Source organism: Chenopodium album, chromosome 14 (genome assembly GCF_948465745.1).
Source record: "Chenopodium album chromosome 14, dcCheAlbu1.1, whole genome shotgun sequence".
NCBI classification, from domain to species: domain Eukaryota; kingdom Viridiplantae; phylum Streptophyta; class Magnoliopsida; order Caryophyllales; family Amaranthaceae; genus Chenopodium; species Chenopodium album.
The window spans coordinates 54,486,027-54,507,857 of record NC_137847.1 but is presented as its reverse complement, the minus strand read 5'-3'; the positions used below and the strand labels follow the sequence as shown (position 1 = coordinate 54,507,857).

At 38.7% G+C, this 21,831-nt stretch overlaps 2 protein-coding genes across 4 annotated transcripts; both read left to right on the top strand.

Annotated features, from left to right (window-relative positions):
• The first annotated feature begins 11,677 nt into the window (after nucleotides 1-11,677).
• LOC145579644 (phosphoglycolate phosphatase 2-like) lies at nucleotides 11,678-16,007 on the top strand. Of its 2 annotated transcripts, XR_014099174.1 has the most exons (12): nucleotides 11,678-12,093; nucleotides 12,173-12,240; nucleotides 12,337-12,429; nucleotides 12,538-12,609; nucleotides 12,695-12,766; nucleotides 12,857-12,916; nucleotides 13,018-13,070; nucleotides 13,653-13,750; nucleotides 13,865-13,964; nucleotides 14,166-14,269; nucleotides 14,374-14,617; nucleotides 15,740-16,007. XR_014099174.1 is itself a non-coding variant. In XM_081636877.1 (11 exons), exons 1-11 carry the CDS (start codon nucleotides 12,006-12,008, stop codon nucleotides 14,472-14,474), a joined length of 909 nt encoding a protein of 302 aa, XP_081493003.1. In that variant the 5' UTR covers nucleotides 11,678-12,005; the 3' UTR covers nucleotides 14,475-14,770. The 2 variants fall into 2 exon arrangements, 1 of the variants encoding a protein (XP_081493003.1); XM_081636877.1 differs by lacking the exon at nucleotides 15,740-16,007 and having other exon boundaries at nucleotides 14,374-14,770.
• A 1,532-nt stretch (nucleotides 16,008-17,539) lies between these two features.
• LOC145577604 (serine/threonine-protein kinase D6PKL2-like) lies at nucleotides 17,540-21,821 on the top strand. Of its 2 annotated transcripts, XR_014098827.1 has the most exons (4): nucleotides 17,540-17,722; nucleotides 18,255-19,277; nucleotides 19,949-21,125; nucleotides 21,703-21,821. XR_014098827.1 is itself a non-coding variant. In XM_081635096.1 (3 exons), exons 2-3 carry the CDS (start codon nucleotides 18,391-18,393, stop codon nucleotides 20,820-20,822), a joined length of 1,761 nt encoding a protein of 586 aa, XP_081491222.1. In that variant the 5' UTR covers nucleotides 17,540-17,722; nucleotides 18,255-18,390; the 3' UTR covers nucleotides 20,823-21,209. The 2 variants fall into 2 exon arrangements, 1 of the variants encoding a protein (XP_081491222.1); XM_081635096.1 differs by lacking the exon at nucleotides 21,703-21,821 and having other exon boundaries at nucleotides 19,949-21,209.
• The last annotated feature ends 10 nt before the right edge of the window (nucleotides 21,822-21,831 follow it).

The window sequence follows — 21,831 nt, the reverse complement described above, 5'->3', positions numbered from 1 at the left end:
ATTATTTTGGATAAGATTTATTATCCACTTATCCTATTTAAAAAACCGGATTATTTACATATTTCGGATATTTTAATTAAAGTAAAATAATATTTTATTAATTATTATGGCCGAAATTTTCCAATAATTAGCTAGGATTTTCGGATTTTTCATGTGTGGAAAATCTGATTTTTCTTGATTATTTATTGGTAAATAATTGGTATTTAATTAATTAATTATTTATTTTTATTATTTATACAATTATTGTATTCCTTAAAAACCGAGCAAAATCTTCCTAAATATATTTATAGGAGTCTGAAAATTTGAGCTATGGTAAGCTCAATATTTTCAGCCCTATTGAATTATTTTGGGGGAATTTAATTGGTAAAATTACATTTTAATTATCTCCCAAAATCTCTTATTTTCCTTAATTCTAATTCTCCATCTTTTTAATATCTAATCATCATATTTTCTTGCCATTCATTCTTCTTAATTATTCCCCAGGTAATTCTAGATTCCTTATTATTTTTCATGACATATATACCTTCCATATTCAAGTATACACAATCACCTTGATATCCAAACTTTCCTTAATTCTTTTACTCACTTCTCCAAGTAATCCCTTAAACCCTATTTACCATAATTCTTCCCAAATTCTCTTGCCATAATTCTTGCATGAGCTAGCCTATAAATACCCCTCCATACCTCTCACATTCTTCACACCAATTCTCTACTTTTCTTCTCCACTTTTTACACAAATCATCTCGTTTATCTTTGAAACCAATTTTCGGGCACTTCTGGTCAGTTTTTTAGGATATTGACGTTTCACAGAAGATTGTTCCTCTCAAAAAATCCTTGAGGTTAGGCTCAAAAATCACCCAATTCGGAGTTATATCGAAGTAGTTATAGCCTCTGCAAGTTCTGCCTATTCTTTCCAACGCAAATCCAATTCTTCTCTTTTCCTTGGTTTCTTATTTTTTCTTCTTCTCTTCTCTTATTCAATTATTATTATTATTATTATTATTATTATTATTATTATTATTATTATTATTATTATTATTATTATTATTATTATTATTATTATTATTATTATTATTATTATTATTATTATTATTATGGGGGATTTATAAAAATTATTATGAGTAGTTTTAATTATATAAAATCAGATTTTTAATGATGTTTATGAAAATTAATTTAAAAGGTTCATGTACATATAGTTGGGGGTTTTTAATTTAATTATTGTGATTATTTGTTAACCTTATATTGATTAAGGTTATATTTATTTGTAGGGTGTGTTCGATCAAGATTCTTGAGGTTCTTTGTGTGTGATTTTGCTAAGCAAGGATCAAGGTATGTTAGGTGGCTAGATACCTTGGAAGTGATTAGTTTGAATAAGCATGTTTGAATGATTTTATGATGATTGAATTGAATTGAATTATGATTTATGAAATAAAAGCATGTTTAAATAAATTGATTTTGATAAATAAATTGGAGTATTGATTTTATATCATGTTTTAAATAATTAAAATTATTATTCATGTTTAAAAGGTTTGATTTTGAAAGCATGTGGATTTAAATAAAAAGGGAGTTTGAATTATTATTATTAAAAGTTGGAATCATTGGATTTAAAGAGGATTTATTGAATTATTATTATTAATGCTTTACAAGCATGTTGGTAATCCCACTATGCGGATTTGGTTTATTGATAAGGCCTTGGACTTTGTATGACCGGGTCTTTCCTCAAGAATAGCCTTGTAATATAAGGAGACTAGCTTGGGGGGTGTGCACACTTGGGTGAGGAATTGGATTAAAAGCAATTGGTTTTAAAGGAATTGGTTTTAAAGAGGAATTGGTTTATTGAATTGACTATTGATATTGATTATTGAAATTGGTTTTGGAATTTTGAGTTGGAATTATTGGTTAAATTATTGGAAAGGATGGAATTGATTTCAAAGGCATGTTTGCTAATAAATTGAGTTTAATTATCTTGCACTTATCGTACTTAGCATATTTTGCTAATCCGTATTTCTTGTTTTATTTTGGTTCGCCCTGTTTACCTTAATGGTAAGCAGTGTTGACTAATTTCAGGTGGAGTCAATAATTGAGCATATGGAGTCCTGGGAATGGTTTCACCTAGATTAGGAAATGTTGGTCTTGTGTTTATTTTTGAGTACTCATGACAATGGTTACTATTTTTAGTCTATTATTAAATAAAGAAGAGTTTTGAAGTTTCCATTGCAAAGTATTTGTTTGTTTTGGTAAGTTTGAGTAGCCTTGCGTAATCACGCGGCGGTAATACGCCTAAGTCTATCTCAACGGTATAATTATATGTATTATACTGGTATTTCCGTAGAGGGAGATTTGGGGGTGTTACAGGGTCGGCCGAATGATGCAAAACAATGTGAGATCCCTTGATCTCCCAACCAAGTCTTGAGCTGAGGCGTTTCAAACTGAGGGCCATTATCAAACACCATAGACATAGGTACCCCATACCGGGTGATGATGTTCTTCCAAATGAAAGAGATGACATCCTTTGTCTTGATGCTCTTGACCGCCTCTACCTCCACCCACTTAGTGAAATAATCCACAGCCACCAGAATATAGCGCTTTCCGCCTGGTGCAGGCGTATAAGGACCTAAAATGTCCATGCCCCATTTAGCAAACGGGACTGGGCTTTGGATTGCCGTTAGGTTAGTAGCCGGACGATGGATTAGCTTGCCAAATTTTTGACACTTGTCACATTTTTTGACCATCCTCCTAGCGTCTGCCCCAAGGGTAGGCCAAAAGTAACCATGCCGCCTGGCTCTTACAGCCAAAGATTTGCGGCCTATATAAGAGGCGCAACACCCGGCATGCAATTCTTCAAGAACTTCTTGCCCCTTTTCTAGGGTAACACACTTCAGCAGGGGTTTCAGAAAACCTGCTTTGAAGAGTTCTCCATTTCTCATCTCAAAGTTTGCAGCTCATTTCTTTAATACGGCTGCCTCCTGGGGTGAATCAGGAAGTGTGTCGTTTGTGAAATACGCCCGGATGTCATCCATCCAGGTAGAGCTTCGGTCAAGTACTCCAATGGGCTCTTCTTCAGGTATACTTCGTTTTTCCATAACCTCCTAGAAGACTGACCGAGGCGTATCACAGGAGGCGGAGGATGCCAATTTTGACATAGCATCCGCCTGATTGTTTTCAGACCTGGACACTTGACTTAGATGGAATTTTTCAAGTGTCCCAGCCTCAGCTTTGACCGCCTGAAGGTATTTGATCATTGCCGGATGGGTGGCTTCATATTCACCATGGTATTGGCTAACGACCAACTAAGAGTCAGAGCAGGCGTCCATTTTTGTTGCCCCTGCCGCCTTGCACATGCGGATGCCGGTTAGCAGGGCTTCATATTCTGCCTCATTGTTTGAGGCCTAGAACTTAAACCGTAGTGCATACTCATACTTTTCCCCCTTAGGAGACTAACATATTACGCCTGCACCACAGCCGTTCATGGTAGAGCTCCCGTCTACATACACTTTCTAAACCTGATCAAGATTGTCCGGAGCAATCGGTCTTGTCATTTCGACAATGAAGTCGGCAAACGCCTGACCCTTCACTACCTTTCTTGGTTAGTAGGTGATTTCAAGACTTTGCATTTCAATAGCCCATTTGAGCATTCTACCGGATGACTCTAAGGTTGTCATTGGCCGCTTGAGAGGTTGGTCTGTGTAGATCACAACCGGATGTGCCAAGAAGTAAGGTTTCAACTTCTTGACAGCCATGTAAAGGGCAAGGCCAAAAATTTTCAACCATGGGATACCGTAGTTCAGCATTTTTGAGAATCATGGCTAATGAAATAGATCGGGAGCTGAATGCCATCTCTCTCAGCAAGGAGAACGGCACTGAGGGCATGATCTGAGACGGCTAAATACATGTAAAGCGTCTCTTTGGGCAGAGGGCTAACAAGCCTTGGAAAAGAGTGTACATGTTCTTTCAATTGTTGAAAGGCCACCTCAGCATCATCCCCCTATTCAAATCTAGTCTTCTTCTTGATTGTTTGGAAGAAGTAAAGGCATTTGTCACCTGACCGGCTGAGGAATCTCCCTAACGTCGCCAGGCAGCCGGTGAGCTTCTGAACTTCCTTGACAGTGTGGGGTGACTTCATGTCAATTATCGCCTGTATCTTCTCGGGGTTAGCCTCTATCCCCCTTTGATCAATCAAAAATCCGAGAAAATTCCTAGACTCAACACCAAAAACACACTTTTTGGGATTTAACATGACCTTATGCAGCCTGAGTGTGGTGAAGGTTTATCTGAGATCAGCAAGGTGATTCGTCTGTAGCTCGGATTTGACTATCATGTCATCAATGTACGCCTCTACATTCCTCCCAATCTGATTAATGAAGATTGTATTAATCATCTGTTGAAAAGTAGTCGGCGCATTCTTCAAGCCAAACGGCATCACCGTATAACAAAATAACCCCTGATCAGTGACGAAGGCTGTCTTCTCTTAATCTTTTTTCCACAGGGGTATCTGGTGGAAGCCTAAGTAGGCATCCATAAAACTCATCAAGGCGTGCCCGGCTGTACAGTCGACCAAGCTGTCGATCTTTAGAAGCGGGTAACTGTGCTTTGGACATGCCTTATTCAAGTCAGTGTAATCTACACACATGCGCCAAGTACCATTTGACTTCTTCACAAGCACCACATTCACAACCCAAATAGAGAAGTTACATGGCCGAATGAACCCAGCGTCTAACAGCTTTTTGACCTCGGCAGCTGCCGCCTGACTTCTCTCCTTATCGTGATTTCTTTTCTTTTGCCGAATGGTCTTATTTTTAGGATCCACGACGAGTTTGTGGACAACAAAATTCGGGCTGATGCCTGGCATCTCTTCCACTTCAAAGGAAAAAATGTCTTTGAATTCTTTCAGCAGGAGGTGCAAGTCTGCACCCAACCTTTCAAAGGCAGCCGTCCCCACCTTAACAGTTCGCTCTGGACGGCCGTCGTCTAGAGGAATATCAATGTGCTCACCAGCCAGCTGGGGACGGAGCTCATCTGACCGTTCCCCGGTCAGTGATTGCTAGTTCTTCTCTTTCTTTACCTCCACCAGTTGATCAGCTTTTTTTTTTCTTTCTGCCTGCTAGTGGGGCTGGGTCAGAGTCCTTGACATCGTCAAGGTCTATTGGCTCCTTCGGCTGACCAGGTACATCAACCGTTAGTTTGAAGTCTGAGAGGTAACACTCCCTTGCCGTCTTCTGATCCCCGTTGAGGGAGCCAACAGAGCCATCATCCTTTTCATACTTGAACAGCATGAGAGTTGGGATGATGACGGCCTTGCACTCGTTCAGAGTGGGTCGGCCCAGAATGATGTTATAGGCGGTCAGCTCTTCAGCCACCAAAAACCGAACGATCATATGCCGCCCTTTCCCCTTCTGCCCCAACCGGATGGGTAGATCAATTTATCCGACTGGGTGCACGACCCCTCCCCCAAAGCCAACAAGGGGATGGGAGACGTCGCACAGGCTGTCCAGCTTATAATTCAGCTAAGACAGACACTTGTAGCTGATGAGACCAAGGGAGCTACCAGTGTCTATAAGGATCCGTCCAACCAGCTGGTAGCGACCTTACATTCAATGACGACCAGGTCATCATGCGGTCGGCGGACTTTGCCCCGATCCTTCTCAGTGATGAGGACGTCTGGGAATGTACCACTGGTAGACGCCTGTCCATCATCCACTGAGTGGATCATCTTCTTCAGATGATCCTTGGTGCCCCGGATGGTCGGGCCACCACTTTCGAATCCGCCTGCTATGGTGTAGACCAGATCCTTGTCGGTTTCCGAACTTCTAGTAGGCTGGACAGTCTTAGACGACTGCCCCGGATTCGTCTTGATAGTCGCTTTGGACTTCAAGATATAGGACTTCAGCACCCCCTTGTCAACTAGACAGTCCAACGTCCGCTTGAGACTATAGCAGTCGTTGGTGTCATGGTCGACTTCCTCATGGAAGTGACAATATTTATTCTTGTTCCGTGACTGAACGGAACTCTTCATTGGATTCGGCTTCTCAATGGTCAGCCGGTCCTTTATCTCCATGAGGATGGAGTGAAAGTCTTTATTAAACTCATACCTCGGAACGTACGGTTTGAATTCTTTCTTTTTCTTTTTAGACGGCCGATCAGGCTCATCAACCGCCCAAACCTCCTTTCTCTTTTTGCTCTCTTCAGCTTTCTGAGCCGGCTGAGCAGACCGACTCTCTTTTTGTTTGTCAGAATTCTTGGAGTCTGACTGATGGCTGGACGAGCAGAGGTCAGTAGCTTGAATAAAGCTCTCCGCCTCTATCAACGCCTCTTAGAGAGTGAAGACCGTCTTTCGAACGAGGTTAAACTTAAAGGTTGACCCATCCTTTAAACCCTTGAAGAAGTCTGTGTAGGCTACCTCATCAGACAGCCCTTGAATCTGGATTCTCACCAGATTAAACCGTCTGACATAGGAGCGAAGTCCTTCTCTCTCTCCCTGCCTGATAGCTAGTGCTTTAGTCGAGACTTGTTTTCTTGGCAGGGATGTTCATCGAGAAGTTGGAGGCAAACAGGAAGGCAAGCCTCCTGAAGCTAACAACGTACCCGGCTGGCAGGTTGCCGAACCATTGCTGGGCAATGCCCTTCAAGGTAGCCGGAAAACATCGACACCACATAGCATCCTCCAACCCTTGCATGTGCATAAGGTTGGAGTAGGCCATGAGGTGATCCTCAGGGTTGGAGGTGCCATCATAAGCACCAACCAACACATTCTTAACCTTGGCCAGCTGTGCCGCCTCGGTTATCTCCTTGGTGAACGCAGAAGTTTGTTCACCAAGTTTAAGCAGACGGAGCTTCAAGTCCAAGGGTTGGACATTATATGTCGTCTGTCCTCCAAAGAGGGTCGGCTGCATGAAATGAGGGGTGTATGGCCCGTATGCCATCTGAGGCATATACGGGGCATTCCCAATCATCTGAGGGCCAGAATGGACGAACTTGCCACCTGTATGGCTGTCATGCAAGGACTGTGTATTCCTTACAGATGTATTCTTGAAACTATCTGGAAAGGTCGACGTAGAAGCCGACTCAGACAGTTCTTGATTCTGATTTTTCTCGATCACATGTCGAGCATTGGTGAAGGTTTTCTTGCTGCCATCCGGCTAAACAGCTCGGATGACTTTCCTTTTGGCCGTCTGGGGAAGAAGGATCTTAGTCCAATCAATGGCAGGGCTAGTCTTCTCCTTTGGATGTGGAGTAGGCTGCCTGTCTCTGACTGATTTCCTCTTCGCAGCTTGAGAAGATTTTTTGGCCGACTGACCCTTGCTAGAGCCAGCCGTCCTCTTTTCGATCAGGTCCTTGATCTCACCCTTGAAACTTGTCATGAATTTCATGAGTTCGTCTCGGGCTACTGAACCTGACTCCTGCCGCCTTGGTATTACCAGGTGGTGGTCCAGCACTTGCTGGGACCAGCTTCATTGTTTACTCATTCCAACTTGTCTCTAGAACGGATGTGTTTAGCAATGAGTGACCTGTCAGTGGCCACATATGTTTTGACGTCCACATCGTGGTCGTCTTCATGGTCTATAAAGTCCTCCTCGTCAACCGTAGGACGGCTGGGGTCTGGCGGCGGTACAGACTCTTGAACCATCTTTGAGGTACTCTCCCCATAGATGGCGCCAAATGTTTTATATGTTTTTGTCCCTCGGGAAAGTTATAACTCGAAGACTGATCTGGTGACGCCTGTACCCGCAAAATAACAGAGACTGCGGGTGGTTGGAGCTCCGCCTCCGACGATCAAGTAAGAACGTGTTGGAGAATGTGAAAAGGCGCGGAAAGTAAAATGAGATCTTCTCGGATTCCTCAGGTGTTTTCTCTGATGTGAGAGAATGTAGGGTAGTGTAATAAATGATTGAACGTGTCCCCAAAATGGGGGATATCTCCCTATTTATAGGGTCATTGAAAAATGTGCCCTATCTTAGGTCACTCTGACCTAGATTTTGTAGGTTTGCGCCGTTTTGTGACTTTCTTGGGAATTGGCCTTGAAGGCCGCAATTCCAGCTGATATCTGAGGCTGACACGTGTCAGTTGGTGAGTGGCCTATATGGACCTGTCTAGGCTTAACACGTGTCCCTCTCTGATTTGTTCACGCGTTTAGGTTATTTTTACCCTAAACAATTAGCCTAAGGGTCTATTTGCTTAAACTTAATTTTGAGTTCAATTCACTTCAGCTCCAGTCAATTCAGTTTAGTTCTTGATTTCCTTCTCTCATAAAAAATTCATTTCAGCTCTATTCAATTCAATCCAATTCAGCTCCAATCAGTTCAGTTCGGTTCAGTTCAGTAAATCAGAACAGGCCTTAACCACACATCACGACAGCTCACTCTCATTAGACCGATCGCCTACTGGTCCCTCAGCACCGGAGCGTCACGCCTTCCTGCTCTAACCGCCATATCCCTCCCCTTGATATGCATAACCTTAATTACCATAGATTTCGAATTTAGATCTTCTTTTTCTCCTAGCGTTTCTCATGATTATGCTTGCTGAAGTTTATCTACTCATCCTCATCAGTTATACGGAGTTATCAATTCATCCTTATCTGTGTCAATAATATTGAGTTACACCATTTCTTTTTCGGATTCTTCGGATTCTTGGAAGGTCCGCTTCTCCATGTTATCATGTGTATAATAGTCCTCTTCCAGCGAGAAATTCGTGGTAAGGTGGTGGTGTGTAACACACCCAAATTACTCTCTAATAATAATGATTACAAAACCTGATTAAGAGGGTAATTTAGGAGCGTTACCACCACGTGGTTACGTAAGGCTTTTCAAAATAGAGACTTGCAGCGGAGAAAAATACATACTTAACTTTTATATATTGATAATAATAGTAATAATAGCTTTCAAAATTGAACCATATGAGAACTCTTCATGCAAAACGTCAACCATGAAACCTAGATTACATGATTATCGCCCTTCATCCCCAATGCCACATTTAGATCACCTCGAGTCATCATCACCTATCTACTTATCATAATGATAAGTAGGGCCAAGCCAAAACAAAAGAGAAATATGTATTAGCGAAAACGCTAAGTACATACTAATGCTATTTACGTAAAATCAAGTTATTTAATTAAACATGCTTTCGTAAGATTTAGCATTTATAAATAATAATTATTCAAACCTTCCATAAATAGAAATTTCACATTTAGAAACGTTTAGAAACATCCAAAAATTATCAACATTTCAAAACCAACAATAGAAATGGAAGATTAATGTTTTCGTAAACCATTTTTCCACCTAAGTGTGCACACCCCCCAAGCTAGTAACTCCTTACATAGTGCTATCAAGGGGAAAGACTAGGTCATACATAGCCCATAGTCTTCAATTTTATCTCCGCATAGTGGGAGTCCTAAAAATCCAATATATATCTTCGATAGATCAACTTTCCAATTCCCATGTATGGGATTTCAACAACATTTGTTTTTTAAAATGAATTTTGAATTCAAGTATGTGTATAAACAACTTTTTAGAACATTGAAATTATTTCCAAATATCAAACAATAAAACATTCCACAATATTTATTTCATAAACATTCATAAATCCTTGTTCAACATTCAAACATAATTCATCATTCAAAACACAAAACACCTTTGTATAAAGTCACATATTTAAAGATCTAGCCACGAGTACGTATTTTGATCTTTACAACTATTCTACCTAGATTTACAACCACGAACTATCTCCTAAATAAACATTATATGGAGTATTTTAAATAAGCATCAAATATGAAACCTTAAAAATCATAAATTGAAAATAGATATTAGTTTTGAAAGACTAACCGCAAAACAATATAAAATAGCAAAGCTCACGGGAAGGTTCACGTTGAAAAGAAGAAGTCAGATCTTGCAGAAGTCATATCTCATAGTATATAACTCCAAATTGGGTGATTCTTGAGCCTAACCTCAAGGATTTTTTTATAGGAACAACTTTGTGTCAAACAACAAAAGGCTAAAAATGATCAGAAGTGGTTGAAAAATGGCCTAGAACATATACGGGATAAAGTATTACGAAAATGGGAAGAAAGAAGAAAAGAAGGATGGAGCTTTAAGAGCAAGAGACTTTTGGATTAAAATGGCTGAACTTTGGTTCTATTTATAGAGTTTGAGAACTTGGGGGTCAAGTATTCAAGCTTGTAGAGGAAGTTTATGAGGTCATGTTATTGACATCATGTATAATGTCAACAACTTGGAGGTCAAATATTCAAGCTTGTAAAGGATGTTTGTGACTTTGGTCATGCTTTAGGAGTAAGAAATGGACTTATGTCCATTGACTTGGAGCAAAGAAATATTCAAAGTAGAAAAATCTTATTTTCGGCTACTAAATTCCAGGCTTACATATCAAAATCTTTTATAAAACATAATTTTAACCAAATGATTCTCGTAAAATAAAACTAAATAAAATTCTTTTGAGTCATTTTAAAACATAATAATATGGATTATTAATAAACTATGATGTAGTCAAGTCAAAACATAATTAATAGTTCATAAGACGGGTTTAAAAATATGGGGTATTACATGGTGGGGGTGGGGGGAGTAGGAAGGGGATTTCGAATTCAGATCTCGAACCCTAACTACCCTAGAGTTCGAATTCAGATCTTCTTTTTCTTCTAGAGTTTCTCATGATTATGCTTGCTGAAGTTTCTCTACTCATCCTTATCAATTATATGGAGTCATCAATTCATCCTTATTTGTGTCAATAACATTGAGGTACCCATTTCTGTTTCAGGTTTTCGGAAGGTCCGCTTCTCCATGTTATCACGTGTATAATAGTCCTCTTCCGGTAAGAAATTTTGGGTATGGTGGTGGTGGTGGAGGGTAGGAAGGGGAGGATGAAGGAAATTTAACAGCGGTTGCAATGGTGTATTTTTTTCCCTTCCCACGCCTTGATTCGGCCCCCTTCCCCTTTCTATATGCCTTGATTTCGGTAAGGGTTGTGGTGGTTAAGAGGTGATTGAAAGAGGGTAGGGGAGGGACGGCGACAGGCACGAAGGAACTACGGTTTGGGCGCGGCAGTGTTGGTGGCCAGCCTGGGCCGATGGTGGTGTGGGGAGGTGGTTGGGGCTGGTGATGGTTTTGAATGTTAAATTACTATTAATTAATTGTGCCATTTGTTAATAGGAAATGATGGCTTTTTCTTTTTTGAGGCATTAACGTAGCATTTATTTTTATTTTATTTTTTTTAAGAAAAAAAAATGAGATAACCTGTTGGTGTAGGTCACCACTAGAATTTTTATGTACAACCAAGATTTGAGTACCTTAATTGCAACTTCTGAAACTTCAGCACTCTAATTGCAACTTTTGTCAGTACTAAAGAATACTAGAGTTTGTTGTTTGAACCAAAGTGAAACTTTTGCCCAAAAAAAAAAAAAAAAAAAAATGTAAGGGGATGTTTTTTTTTCTCTCTAAAAACCACCCCAAAAATCCCAAATAATCAAATATACCACTTGTTGAATTTACCATTTTTTTTTACGAAATTAAAATATACAACCCCAAACAAACATTAAGGGGGTGTTTGGTTCATTATATTGGAATGAATTGGTATGAAATCTCTTACTAGAGTGTTATGGATTCTAAAACCCATATTATACTAAACTTGTTTGGTTTTAATGTTGGAATGAATTTAGTTTATTAATAGTATGATTGTGAATATTAGGAGGAGAGGTGGGTATGAGATTCCATATGTATAGAGTGGAGTTAGAACCCTTTGAGATTTCATAAGTTGACCCGCCGATTTATAATATTTTATTGTCAATTGGAGGCACACAAAAGTTTTTGTTTAGGGAAATCATTCCCCTAAAAATTGAGAAACCGGGGCTGCAAAAAAAAAAAAAATAAAAAATAAATAAATAATTAAAAAATATAATATGAGCGCATAATTGAGAAATTATAATCACAAAATTTATTTGAGAATAAATAAAGGATACAAAGGTGGATGAAAAATAAAAAAAATCTGAAAAGAAAGAGCAAGAAATGAGGAGCAGCAGCACCGAGGTTCTGAATGGGGAAAATGGCGCAAGTCTATTAAACTCAGTGGACGCATTCCTATTTGACTGCGATGGTATGCCTTTCATTACTCACACTTTTTATTTTTTTTTATTTTTTTTAACAGTTTTAATTTTCGTGTTTGTGTTTGGCAGGTGTAATATGGAAGGGTGACAAGCTCATTGATGGCGTTTCTGAGACGCTTCAATTTCTCAGGTCTCAGGTATTCAATTTTTTTTTTTTTTTTAAATAAAATTTCTTATTCGATTCTTGAATAATTTGACACACAATTAAGAATCTAAGATTTCATTAATGGCAGGGGAAGGCGCTGGTTTTTGTGACCAACAATTCCACCAAATCAAGAGCTCAATATGCCTCCAAATTCCTTTCTTTGGGCATTTCTGTTTCTCAGGTACTTCTTCCTCTTTTTTTATTTTTATTTAATAACTTTTTTACTTATTCGGATTTTGAACTACAACCCTTCAAATTAATACGAGTATTGTGATTATTATTTGGGCAGGATGAGATATTCAGCTCCTCATTCGTAGCTGCTATGTACTTGAAATCCATACAATTTTCTCCGGATAAAAAGGTCACACCCTATTACACTATTGTTATGCGGTTGTGTTAGTTTCTATTATTGTATATCTATGAAGTAATTATATCATAATCATCAGGTTTATGTTATTGGTGGAGAAGGCATTGTAGAGGAGCTACACCTTGCTGGCTTTACATCCCTTGGTGGCCCTGTATGAATTCTATTTTTCTATTCGCCTTGCAATTCGCATACGTATACTTTATGGATTATTCTTATGGATTGTACATTGATCTTGCCACAGGATGATGCCAATAAGAAAATTGAACTCAAACAAAATCCGTTTTTTCACCATGACAAGACTGTAATGTAACTTCATTTTGCCACTTTTTTTTATTGCTATTTCAAACACCTTCAATTCTCTTTTTATTTAGTTTTTGTGTTTTGCATTGATTTGCTTTTCAGGTTGGAGCTGTTGTGGTTGGATTGGATCAGTATATTAACTTTTACAAGCTCCAGTAATTTTTCTATGCCTTCTTTTTGCTCTTTATTATGCATTTACACAATGCCTTTCTGTTTGATGAATTAGTTGCTTGCTTTTATGATCACTTACTAATCTACTTTGATGATCACTTCTTCACTTACTCCCTTGATTTACAGTCTGTATAGGACCATCAACTCATGTTTTTTTACACAATAATATACCATCTGGTTATATTACTTCTACACGAGCTGTTCTGTTAGACACCCTAGTTTGATCTAATTGCAAATTACAGCACCTGCAGTAGATACCTATTGTTGGATGCTGACTCAAGCAGATCTTGCTATTTGTCTCACAACCTGCTTGCTGTTAATTTTAATTAGTCTACTCCTGCAATGGGCGATATTTACTGTTTTTTATCTGAAGGCTTATTTGACATTTAAAGCATCTCCTCATACTCGGTAACAGGTATAAATGGGGGGGCTCAATGTGATGGTGAAAAGTGCAATTATTTCAAAGTTTGCCAAGTTCACTGCTTGCTTTTTTCTAACCTTTTATTTGCGCTACTCTGCGTGAGATGTATTCCCTGATCTCCTTTGTTTCTTCTATTAATTGACAGGTATGCAACTCTTTGCATTCGTGAGAATCCCGGATGCCTATTTATTGCTACCAATCGTGATGCTGTGGGACATATGACTGATTTACAAGAATGGCCCGGTTTTCTTCTTTCCTTTCTATGTCTCTTTAAATTCCCACAAGAAATAATTTTATACAGACTAATTATATAATATGACATCCAGTCTTTTATTCTTCCTTAATTTTGGGTTGCAGGTGCTGGATGTATGGTTGCTGCTGTGTGTGGCACAACTCAGAAAGAGCCTGTTGTGGTCGGAAAGCCATCAACATTCATGATGGACTTCTTGCTAAAGAAGTAAGTACTTTTTGTTATTAAATGCTATAGTTTTGCATAATGCTATAGTTCTGTATGCTATAGTTCTGCATAATGAAGACATGACCTCCAGCCCCTTTCATGTTGTCCTGAATCCTGATCAGCCTAGTGTGGCTTAGTAGTACTGTTGGTAGCATTGCAATATGAATATTAGATTATTTGAATGCTGCGTTTTGTATCCAGATTCAAAGTAGACACCTCCAGAATGTGTATGGTGGGTGATAGATTGGATACTGATATTCTATTTGGACAGAGTGCTGGCTGCAAAACACTCCTTGTTCTCTCCGGTATAACAACTACTTGTTTTGATTGCAAATATTGTATCATATAAAAATTGTAGAACAAACGAATTTTACATTTGTGGTCATTTCTTATGGCACTTTTACTGCAGGTGTGACGTCACTGCCTGCTCTTCAGGACTCAGCAAACAACATCGTGCCAGATTACTACACAGACAAGGTGTCCGACTTGCTACAACTATTGGGATCGTAATTATATTACATTTCAGCGACCAGTGGACCTGCTCCTCCCAACCCATGAAGCCACTTTTCTTCCATGTTATCATGTCAATCCATGTCCCAGTTGTTAGTCTTGCTATTGGAACTCTATCAAACTAGGTTTACCAAAATTTTGCGGTAAGCCACAATATTATTTAGCCTGAAAGTATGGAGTATTTCTCTGTTGTATTTAACCAGGCCATTTGCTTTACCCCTTCTACTTTTCCTCGATATTTGGAAAATAAATTGGTGACACTGTGATGGAGTATTGACTACCTCTTGATTGCTCAATTAGCATTTGGATTGATCTGGGTCCTAATTGTCTACTTCAATGTGCTGATATCTTTCGACCTTTATTTCTTCTTTAAAGCCAACTAAATCCTCTTTTCATTCTATTACTATGATTATTTCTTCTTTAGGCACATACAAGCTAGAATGAGTTTTGCTTTTGGATTAGCACCCCAAGCAAGATATAAGAGCTTTCAAGGGGTGTAATTGCTTCAACTTTTAAAACTTCATTTTAAATAAGTTTTGACTGATTGGATTCATTAAGTTCCAATAACTAGACCCTTTCTGGTTCAGTCAGGTTGGTTTAGCTTGACTAGGGTAGGTTGGGGATATAGGCTATTCACAAGTTGGTTGGGGCCAAATTAGCTTGGTAAGGGTTGAGTGGTTCACCATTTGAAAATCAGGTTTGGACCTTTCCCTTGTATGTTTGAAAGAATGTGTGTTTGGGAAGTAGGTTTATGACTATTCACAGATTGGGTTGGGTTGAGTTCATGGCTGGTTTCATAGCGTCTTGGGCCAAAATTGGCATGTGGCCCACCCACCATGGAAGTCGGGTTAATGTTGGCTCTTATTGGGTCGGACCTTGGTAATCCATTGGTCAGGTCGATTTGGATAGATCATGGTTAATACAATCTGGTGACTATTCCAATTAGCAACAAATCAATGCAGTGGTGGATGGAAATAACCTGTACAAATTTGTAAGGACTCAGGTAACTAATTAATCTGTGTAGATGAACGGACACATAAGGCAATGGAGGACTCCATTGAGCAAATGAACAAGTAAGTAGTGTGAATCTTCCGTGAGCTTAGCGCTTTAAGTTGTATAATGGACACCCTAAGCATTTCGGCATACATCTAAAAGTTAAGTTAATTTTTATTTTATTTATTTTTTTCTGTGACTACGTGTTAAGGTGTTGTTGTTCTCCCTTTGTATGTCTATATCTTAAGTCCCATCTGTAAAATTTGATGTAGGAAAATGGATTGGATGCGGAAGATGAAAGATAGAGAAGGATAGGATATAATTATAGAGGGGGTATGGGGATTGGGGACAGAGCAAAGGAATGCCACACAAGTAAAGAATATGGTGGTTGGAGGTTTCTCTCTGGACTTTGATAGTTGCCTATTAGTAGTGTCGACTTCCTATCTACAAGTGATATTTGTCAAGTGTATCTGATTGAGGATATGTTTGCTATTTATGGATTGATATACCACAAATACAATATGGAAACTAAACAACGCTTAGTTTCTTGATATTAAGGTCTTCTTATCAAATATCAATAGGGCCCCGCTTTGCTGGCAGGTATACAAACCGTTTTTCACACTCCCACGTCCCAATAACCCAATGAATATGATAAACGAAGGTAAAATGAATTGACATGTGAGAGGTGCTGATTTCATAGAATCATTTTCTTTACCGACTTTTATTATACAATATATGAATGTACAATATTATTAAATTTGTTACTGTGATATGTAACCATACAATATCAATTATGTGTAGCCTCAAAAGCAAACATAGCCTGAGGGGTCTTCCTTCCCACTCTTGCCTCCCTTGGCATTCATTCAAGAAAATTGACCTATCATTGTCTGTTGTAACGAGAATGTTACATAAGATCGATGTGAGCAAGTTGATCTATCTTAATTTGATCTCAATGTAGTGCCTTTGCGCACACTGAATATGTATTTCTACTGTTAGTAGCACAAGCACTCGTAATTATGTGCAACATGTATTTCTATTGTGTCCATTGCACTTTGCCCGCTGAACTATAAGGTGTATAAGCCGGTAGGAAAAGGAATGCTTCTTACTTATTTATACCATGTGTTGTCGTGCTCCGAGTGACACTTCTGTCTACCCTGGTTAATTGTCTTGAACTGTAATTGTGAAGTTATAGACATGAATTGTGGGCGAACACATAAATAACACTTGAACAGTGCTGATTACTTGATTTTCTAAACCCCAAGCAGCACTCTGCTATAGCCTATAGGGAGTATTAGTGTGTCACTATCATTAATTATTCATGGTCGTCAACTGCTGCGCTTAAAGCTTGCATAAGAATAATTAGTTCATTACATAACCTTTATGATTGATTAAAAAAATACTAATACACAGACACACGAGCTCGATATAGAGGCATGCCAATGTGCTATGGGTACAAGACTAAACAATATGTTCAAATTTTGGCACAAGTTGGTAAAAGACGAGTTTACTGCTTGACTTGCATTTATTTATACTTCGTTTCAAAAAAAAATGTTAAGGGGGTCCATTGGCATAACAAGATACATGGATTTTGTGAAAGATATGCACAAGTCTAACATGATACCAAGTTACCAATTACCAAGTATAACTTTTGTGTATTCTGTTACAGGCATGATCCTCTAGCATGACACGTGAGCTAGTATAGCAGTACAATGTTGGCCTATAGCAAGCTCTAAACAAACCTAAACGACCGCTACCTAACAATTTCAATCATTCTACAATTACAAGTAGATGAGTCAAAAGTTGACTCGATCAATTGAACCAAATTTATAATCACTCAAATTTAAAATAGACCCAATCAAACCCCGACCTAACCAAACCTGACTCAATTACCCGAATTAACATTTCTAATTACAAGGGTATTGTACCCTTAAGAAGAAGAAGAAAAAAAAAAAAAAAAAAAAAAAAAAAAAAAAAGGGTACAAAATTAGGGCTTTGATTGAGTGAATGGAAAATGGATATGAGTAATCTAGTAATCTGGAGTTGCTTTCTTCCAATTTACTACGAGTAGCATTGTTTCAGTAACCTGTTGTACAGTACAGTAGCACTCCGTAGTATAATATCGGTTTGACTACCTCTTTACTTTCTTACTCTTTCTCTCTCCTCTCTCCTCTCTTCTCACTCGTTCATTCTCAGATACTCTCTGCACATCCCCACCTGAAGCATAAACCCTGAAGATTCATACTACTTTTTATCAGGTAATTTCATTTCTTTTCTTTTCTGGGATCTCTTCTTTTTCATGAATCAAAGATCTGTTCTTTTGTTTGATTAAATTTGTTAATCTCATACCCAGTAATTTTATATTTGTTAATCTGCATTTTGTTCTTAATTTGGTTTCTTCTTCAAGTTGAAGTTCCTTCACTGGATCCCTTTCTCGTTGTTCAATCTCACCTCTTCTTTTGGGTTTTCCTTTATTCCTTTCCTTTTTCTACTTTTCTGATTTGATTTGTAATTTACCTATTTGTCTCCTAATTTCTGTTGATGGGCATTGAACTTAAAATTGAATTTGACTGTTTTTTTTTTCTTCTAAATTGTGGATGAATTGAAGATGTATGTATGTATATCTATCTGTCTATGAATGTGATTATTGGTGATTTCATTCTATTACTAAAATAAAATTAAAAATTGCATTATGAATCAGTCCATGCAACACAACCTCATATAACTTTTATAGAATAAGATTAATTATGTTGTTTGATTGTGGGTTTTGTGCTTTCTTAATTTGGATAGGAGGTGGACTACAGAACATCATAATTATGGGAGCTACTACTGTCATTTTCAGAAGAATGGGTGTTATACCCAGATTCAATTGCATTTGTATACCATCACTTTGATGTTCCAACCCTTTCTTCTTTCCTAACTTCCTATGGCTTCCAATAATCCTGCTAAAGCTTCGTCTGATCGCCAACATCGACTAGGGCGTTCGGCTTTTCCTTCCCAGGTTTCCACCTCCACCAAATCTAAACCCGAATTCACTGACCACTTTGCGAACTCGCTACAGATTGCCTCCAAGCATCCTGATAAATCTAAATCCACCAACCAAAATGCATCCCTCAATTTGTTGTCCGGTGTTGAGCCCTCTTCGGCTGGCATAGATCCTGTTGAGAATGAAGCTAGGATTTTGGAGGATTTATCCACTGATCATGAGAAGAAAACATCAGAATATGGAAGTATCAAAGACAGTTCAGTGTCTGCTAAATTTAGTGATGGAACAAGCAGCCTTGCTAAGACAAGTGGAAGTGCCAAAACAAGTGGCCGGCTTGATTTTGTTGAAAGTGGCAAGAGTAGTTTGTGTAGAGGAAGCACTAGCACCGATGTTAGTGATGAGAGCAGTTGCAGCAGCTTTAGTAGCAGCATTAGCAAGCCTCACAAGGGGAATGATGTCAGATGGGAAGCTATTCAAATAGTCCGTGCGAGAGATGGAATGTTGGGGTTGAGCCACTTTAGACTGCTCAAAAGGTTGGGATGCGGGGATATTGGTAGTGTTTACCTTGCTGAGCTGAGTGGAACTAAGTGTTACTTTGCCATGAAGGTAATGGACAAAGCATCTTTGGCTAGTCGCAAGAAGTTACTACGAGCTCAGACAGAGAGAGAGATTCTTCAATCTCTGGACCACCCTTTCCTTCCTACTCTGTATACCCACTTTGAGACCGATAAATTTTCATGCTTGGTGATGGAATTCTGCCCGGGTGGAGATTTGCATACTCTTAGGCAGAGGCAGCCAGGAAAATATTTTACTGAACAAGCAGTAAAGTAAGATTACCTACAGCTCAAGTACTAATTAAACTTTATACGTGGTGTCACTTTTCTTGTTTATTGTTCTGTCCATTTATCTTTACCATTGATCTTTTGGATTTTCTTTGTGGTATATCTTTGCTAGGACAAGTTATTTTTTCTACTGATATGCTATTGTTCGGTATGTTCACTCAATATGTCTGAATTGAATCACATTCCAAGATCTTAAATTTACTCATTCCACAATCTGATATTGGCAAGCTAACTTAGTGAGCTGCCCAATTTTTCCTGTGCTGCAATGGTAGAGGACTGAGACTCCATGGTACAGTTCTGTGTTTAACCACATTTTGCGGGTAGTTGACCAATCACATCTCTGAAAGTTCAAAAAATATAATTCATAATTTTGTTAATGAGGGTTCCTTGTATGGTTTGTTTACTGGTGCTAAGCCTTGCACAACTACTTTAGATATCTCAGGCACTGAGTTTGTTCACCTGTGGCTTGTACTCTTGTAGGAACTCCTGTCACTATAAGATCCAAGCAATACCAGCATTGTATTATGTGCTTCAACTTTTGACTAGGAAAGATTAACCGCCACCATTTTGTCACATGGGCATAGACTTTTTTTTTTTTTTTTTTCCATTGTGTGATGCAACCACACTGACTTTTGTTTTGCAATCAACACTTGCAGATTTTATGTGGCAGAAGTCCTCCTGTCGCTGGAGTATCTTCACATGCTTGGGATTGTCTATCGTGATCTTAAGCCTGAGAACGTCCTTGTGAGAGATGATGGACACATTATGCTCTCAGACTTTGATCTTTCCCTTCGTTGTGCTGTGAGTCCAACACTAGTGAAGTCATCATTGAATGAGATGGAGCCATTGCGAAAAGATCAAGGTTACTGTGTTCAGCCAGCTTGTATTGAGCCTTCCTGCATTCAGCCTTCATGTGTTGCGCCGACAACATGCTTCTCGCCACGTTTTTTTACAAGTAGGTCCAAGAAAGATAAGAAGGCAAAGAATGAAATTGGAAACCAAGTGAATCCACTCCCTGAGCTTATGGCAGAGCCAACCAGTGCCAGATCAATGTCTTTTGTTGGTACCCATGAGTATTTGGCACCCGAAATCATCAAAGGGGAAGGTCATGGAAGTGCAGTCGACTGGTGGACGTTCGGGATCTTTCTTTATGAGCTCTTATTTGGTAGAACTCCTTTCAAGGGTTCAGGGAACCGTGCTACTCTGTTCAATGTTGTGGGGCAACCTCTAAGATTTCCTGAATCCCCAGCTGTAAGTTTTGCAGGCAGGGATCTCATAAAGGGGTTGCTTGTGAAAGAACCACAGCATAGGTTGGCATACAAAAGAGGGGCTACAGAGATTAAGCAACACCCATTTTTTGAAGGTGTGAACTGGGCACTAATTCGGTGTGCTACACCCCCTGAGATACCGAAGCCTGTTGTTATTGAAAAGGCAGCAGCTCCTCCTCCCTCTCATGAAAAAGCTGATCTTGCTATGAGGGCACCTGATCAAAAGGGTTCTGACAATTACCTTGAATTTGATTTCTTCTGAGGTTTCAATGTTTGTTCCAATTTTCTTCTTTTTTTTTCCTTTTTTTTCCCTATATGTTTCGCACTCTGCTGGATTAGGAGAACTGTTGCCAAAAAGATTTGATCTTTATTATTATCTAGTGAGCACAAATTGGGAGAAACGCAGTGGAGTTGGAGTGCCCTGTACTGAGGAGGGAGAAGCAGATATGGTTGCAATATGCTGATCTAGCCTGCAAGGGCCATAACTGTTTGTTGCCTGTAATGTGTTTATGTTAAAACTAATGTATTGGGTGCGGTGTGAACTCTCCAAATACTCGAAAGAGAGGTAAAATGTATATGTATCTTAAGATGTGCTCCATTTGTTTCAGAGCTTTTTAATTTTCAAAAGTATTAACCCTGTTGCTCTTCACATTTCATTGAAGTCAGATACATGTAGTCATTATCTAAAATTTGTTGGATGAAATTCTTCTCTATGCCCAGTTTTAATTATGTAAACTCTAGGTCACACTCTTTGAAAGGTGTCTTCTTTTTTTAAAAGATTAATTCATATAAAATGATCTTTATTAAGAAGAATGAATAAAAATGGCAGTGTATTTAAAAAGCTAGAATTATCTTTTACAAACAACATAATTGCACATGCTAAAGAATCAAAATTTCTGCTGGCTGTACTGCACCAAGGCAAGGGTGACTACATGTGCATGATTAAGGACTAAAGTAACATAATTCTGTATTGTTAAAGGGCTGGGAGTCATAATTAGGGTCTAAAGTCAGTAGATCAAAGTAGGATTCAGATTATTAATTAAAGACATTTAAATAGTACATATTATTTGATATGGAGTATTATTATTGCATATTTGTCGGACTAAATGTCTCCTAAATGGAATTATTGTATGTTGGACCAGATATACAATAGTACTCCTCAGCAGAGTACAGATACAGCAACTTAAAAGTGAAGTGAACTACTCAAGTGTGAGGTTTGCATATATTCTTTACAAGTCACAGCTCTCAAGGAGGAACGGCGGCCAAGTGGG

Coding starts and splice junctions, on each gene's coding strand:
- LOC145579644 (XM_081636877.1), top strand. CDS start 12,006: ATGAGGAGCAGCAGCACCGAGGTTCTGAATGGGGAAAATGGCGCAAGT. Junction 12,430..12,537: donor TGGGCATTTCTGTTTCTCAG/GTACTTCTTCCT, acceptor TTATTTGGGCAG/GATGAGATATTCAGCTCCTC. Junction 14,270..14,373: donor AACACTCCTTGTTCTCTCCG/GTATAACAACTA, acceptor CTTTTACTGCAG/GTGTGACGTCACTGCCTGCT.
- LOC145577604 (XM_081635096.1), top strand. CDS start 18,391: ATGGCTTCCAATAATCCTGCTAAAGCTTCGTCTGATCGCCAACATCGA. Junction 19,278..19,948: donor TTTACTGAACAAGCAGTAAA/GTAAGATTACCT, acceptor CAACACTTGCAG/ATTTTATGTGGCAGAAGTCC.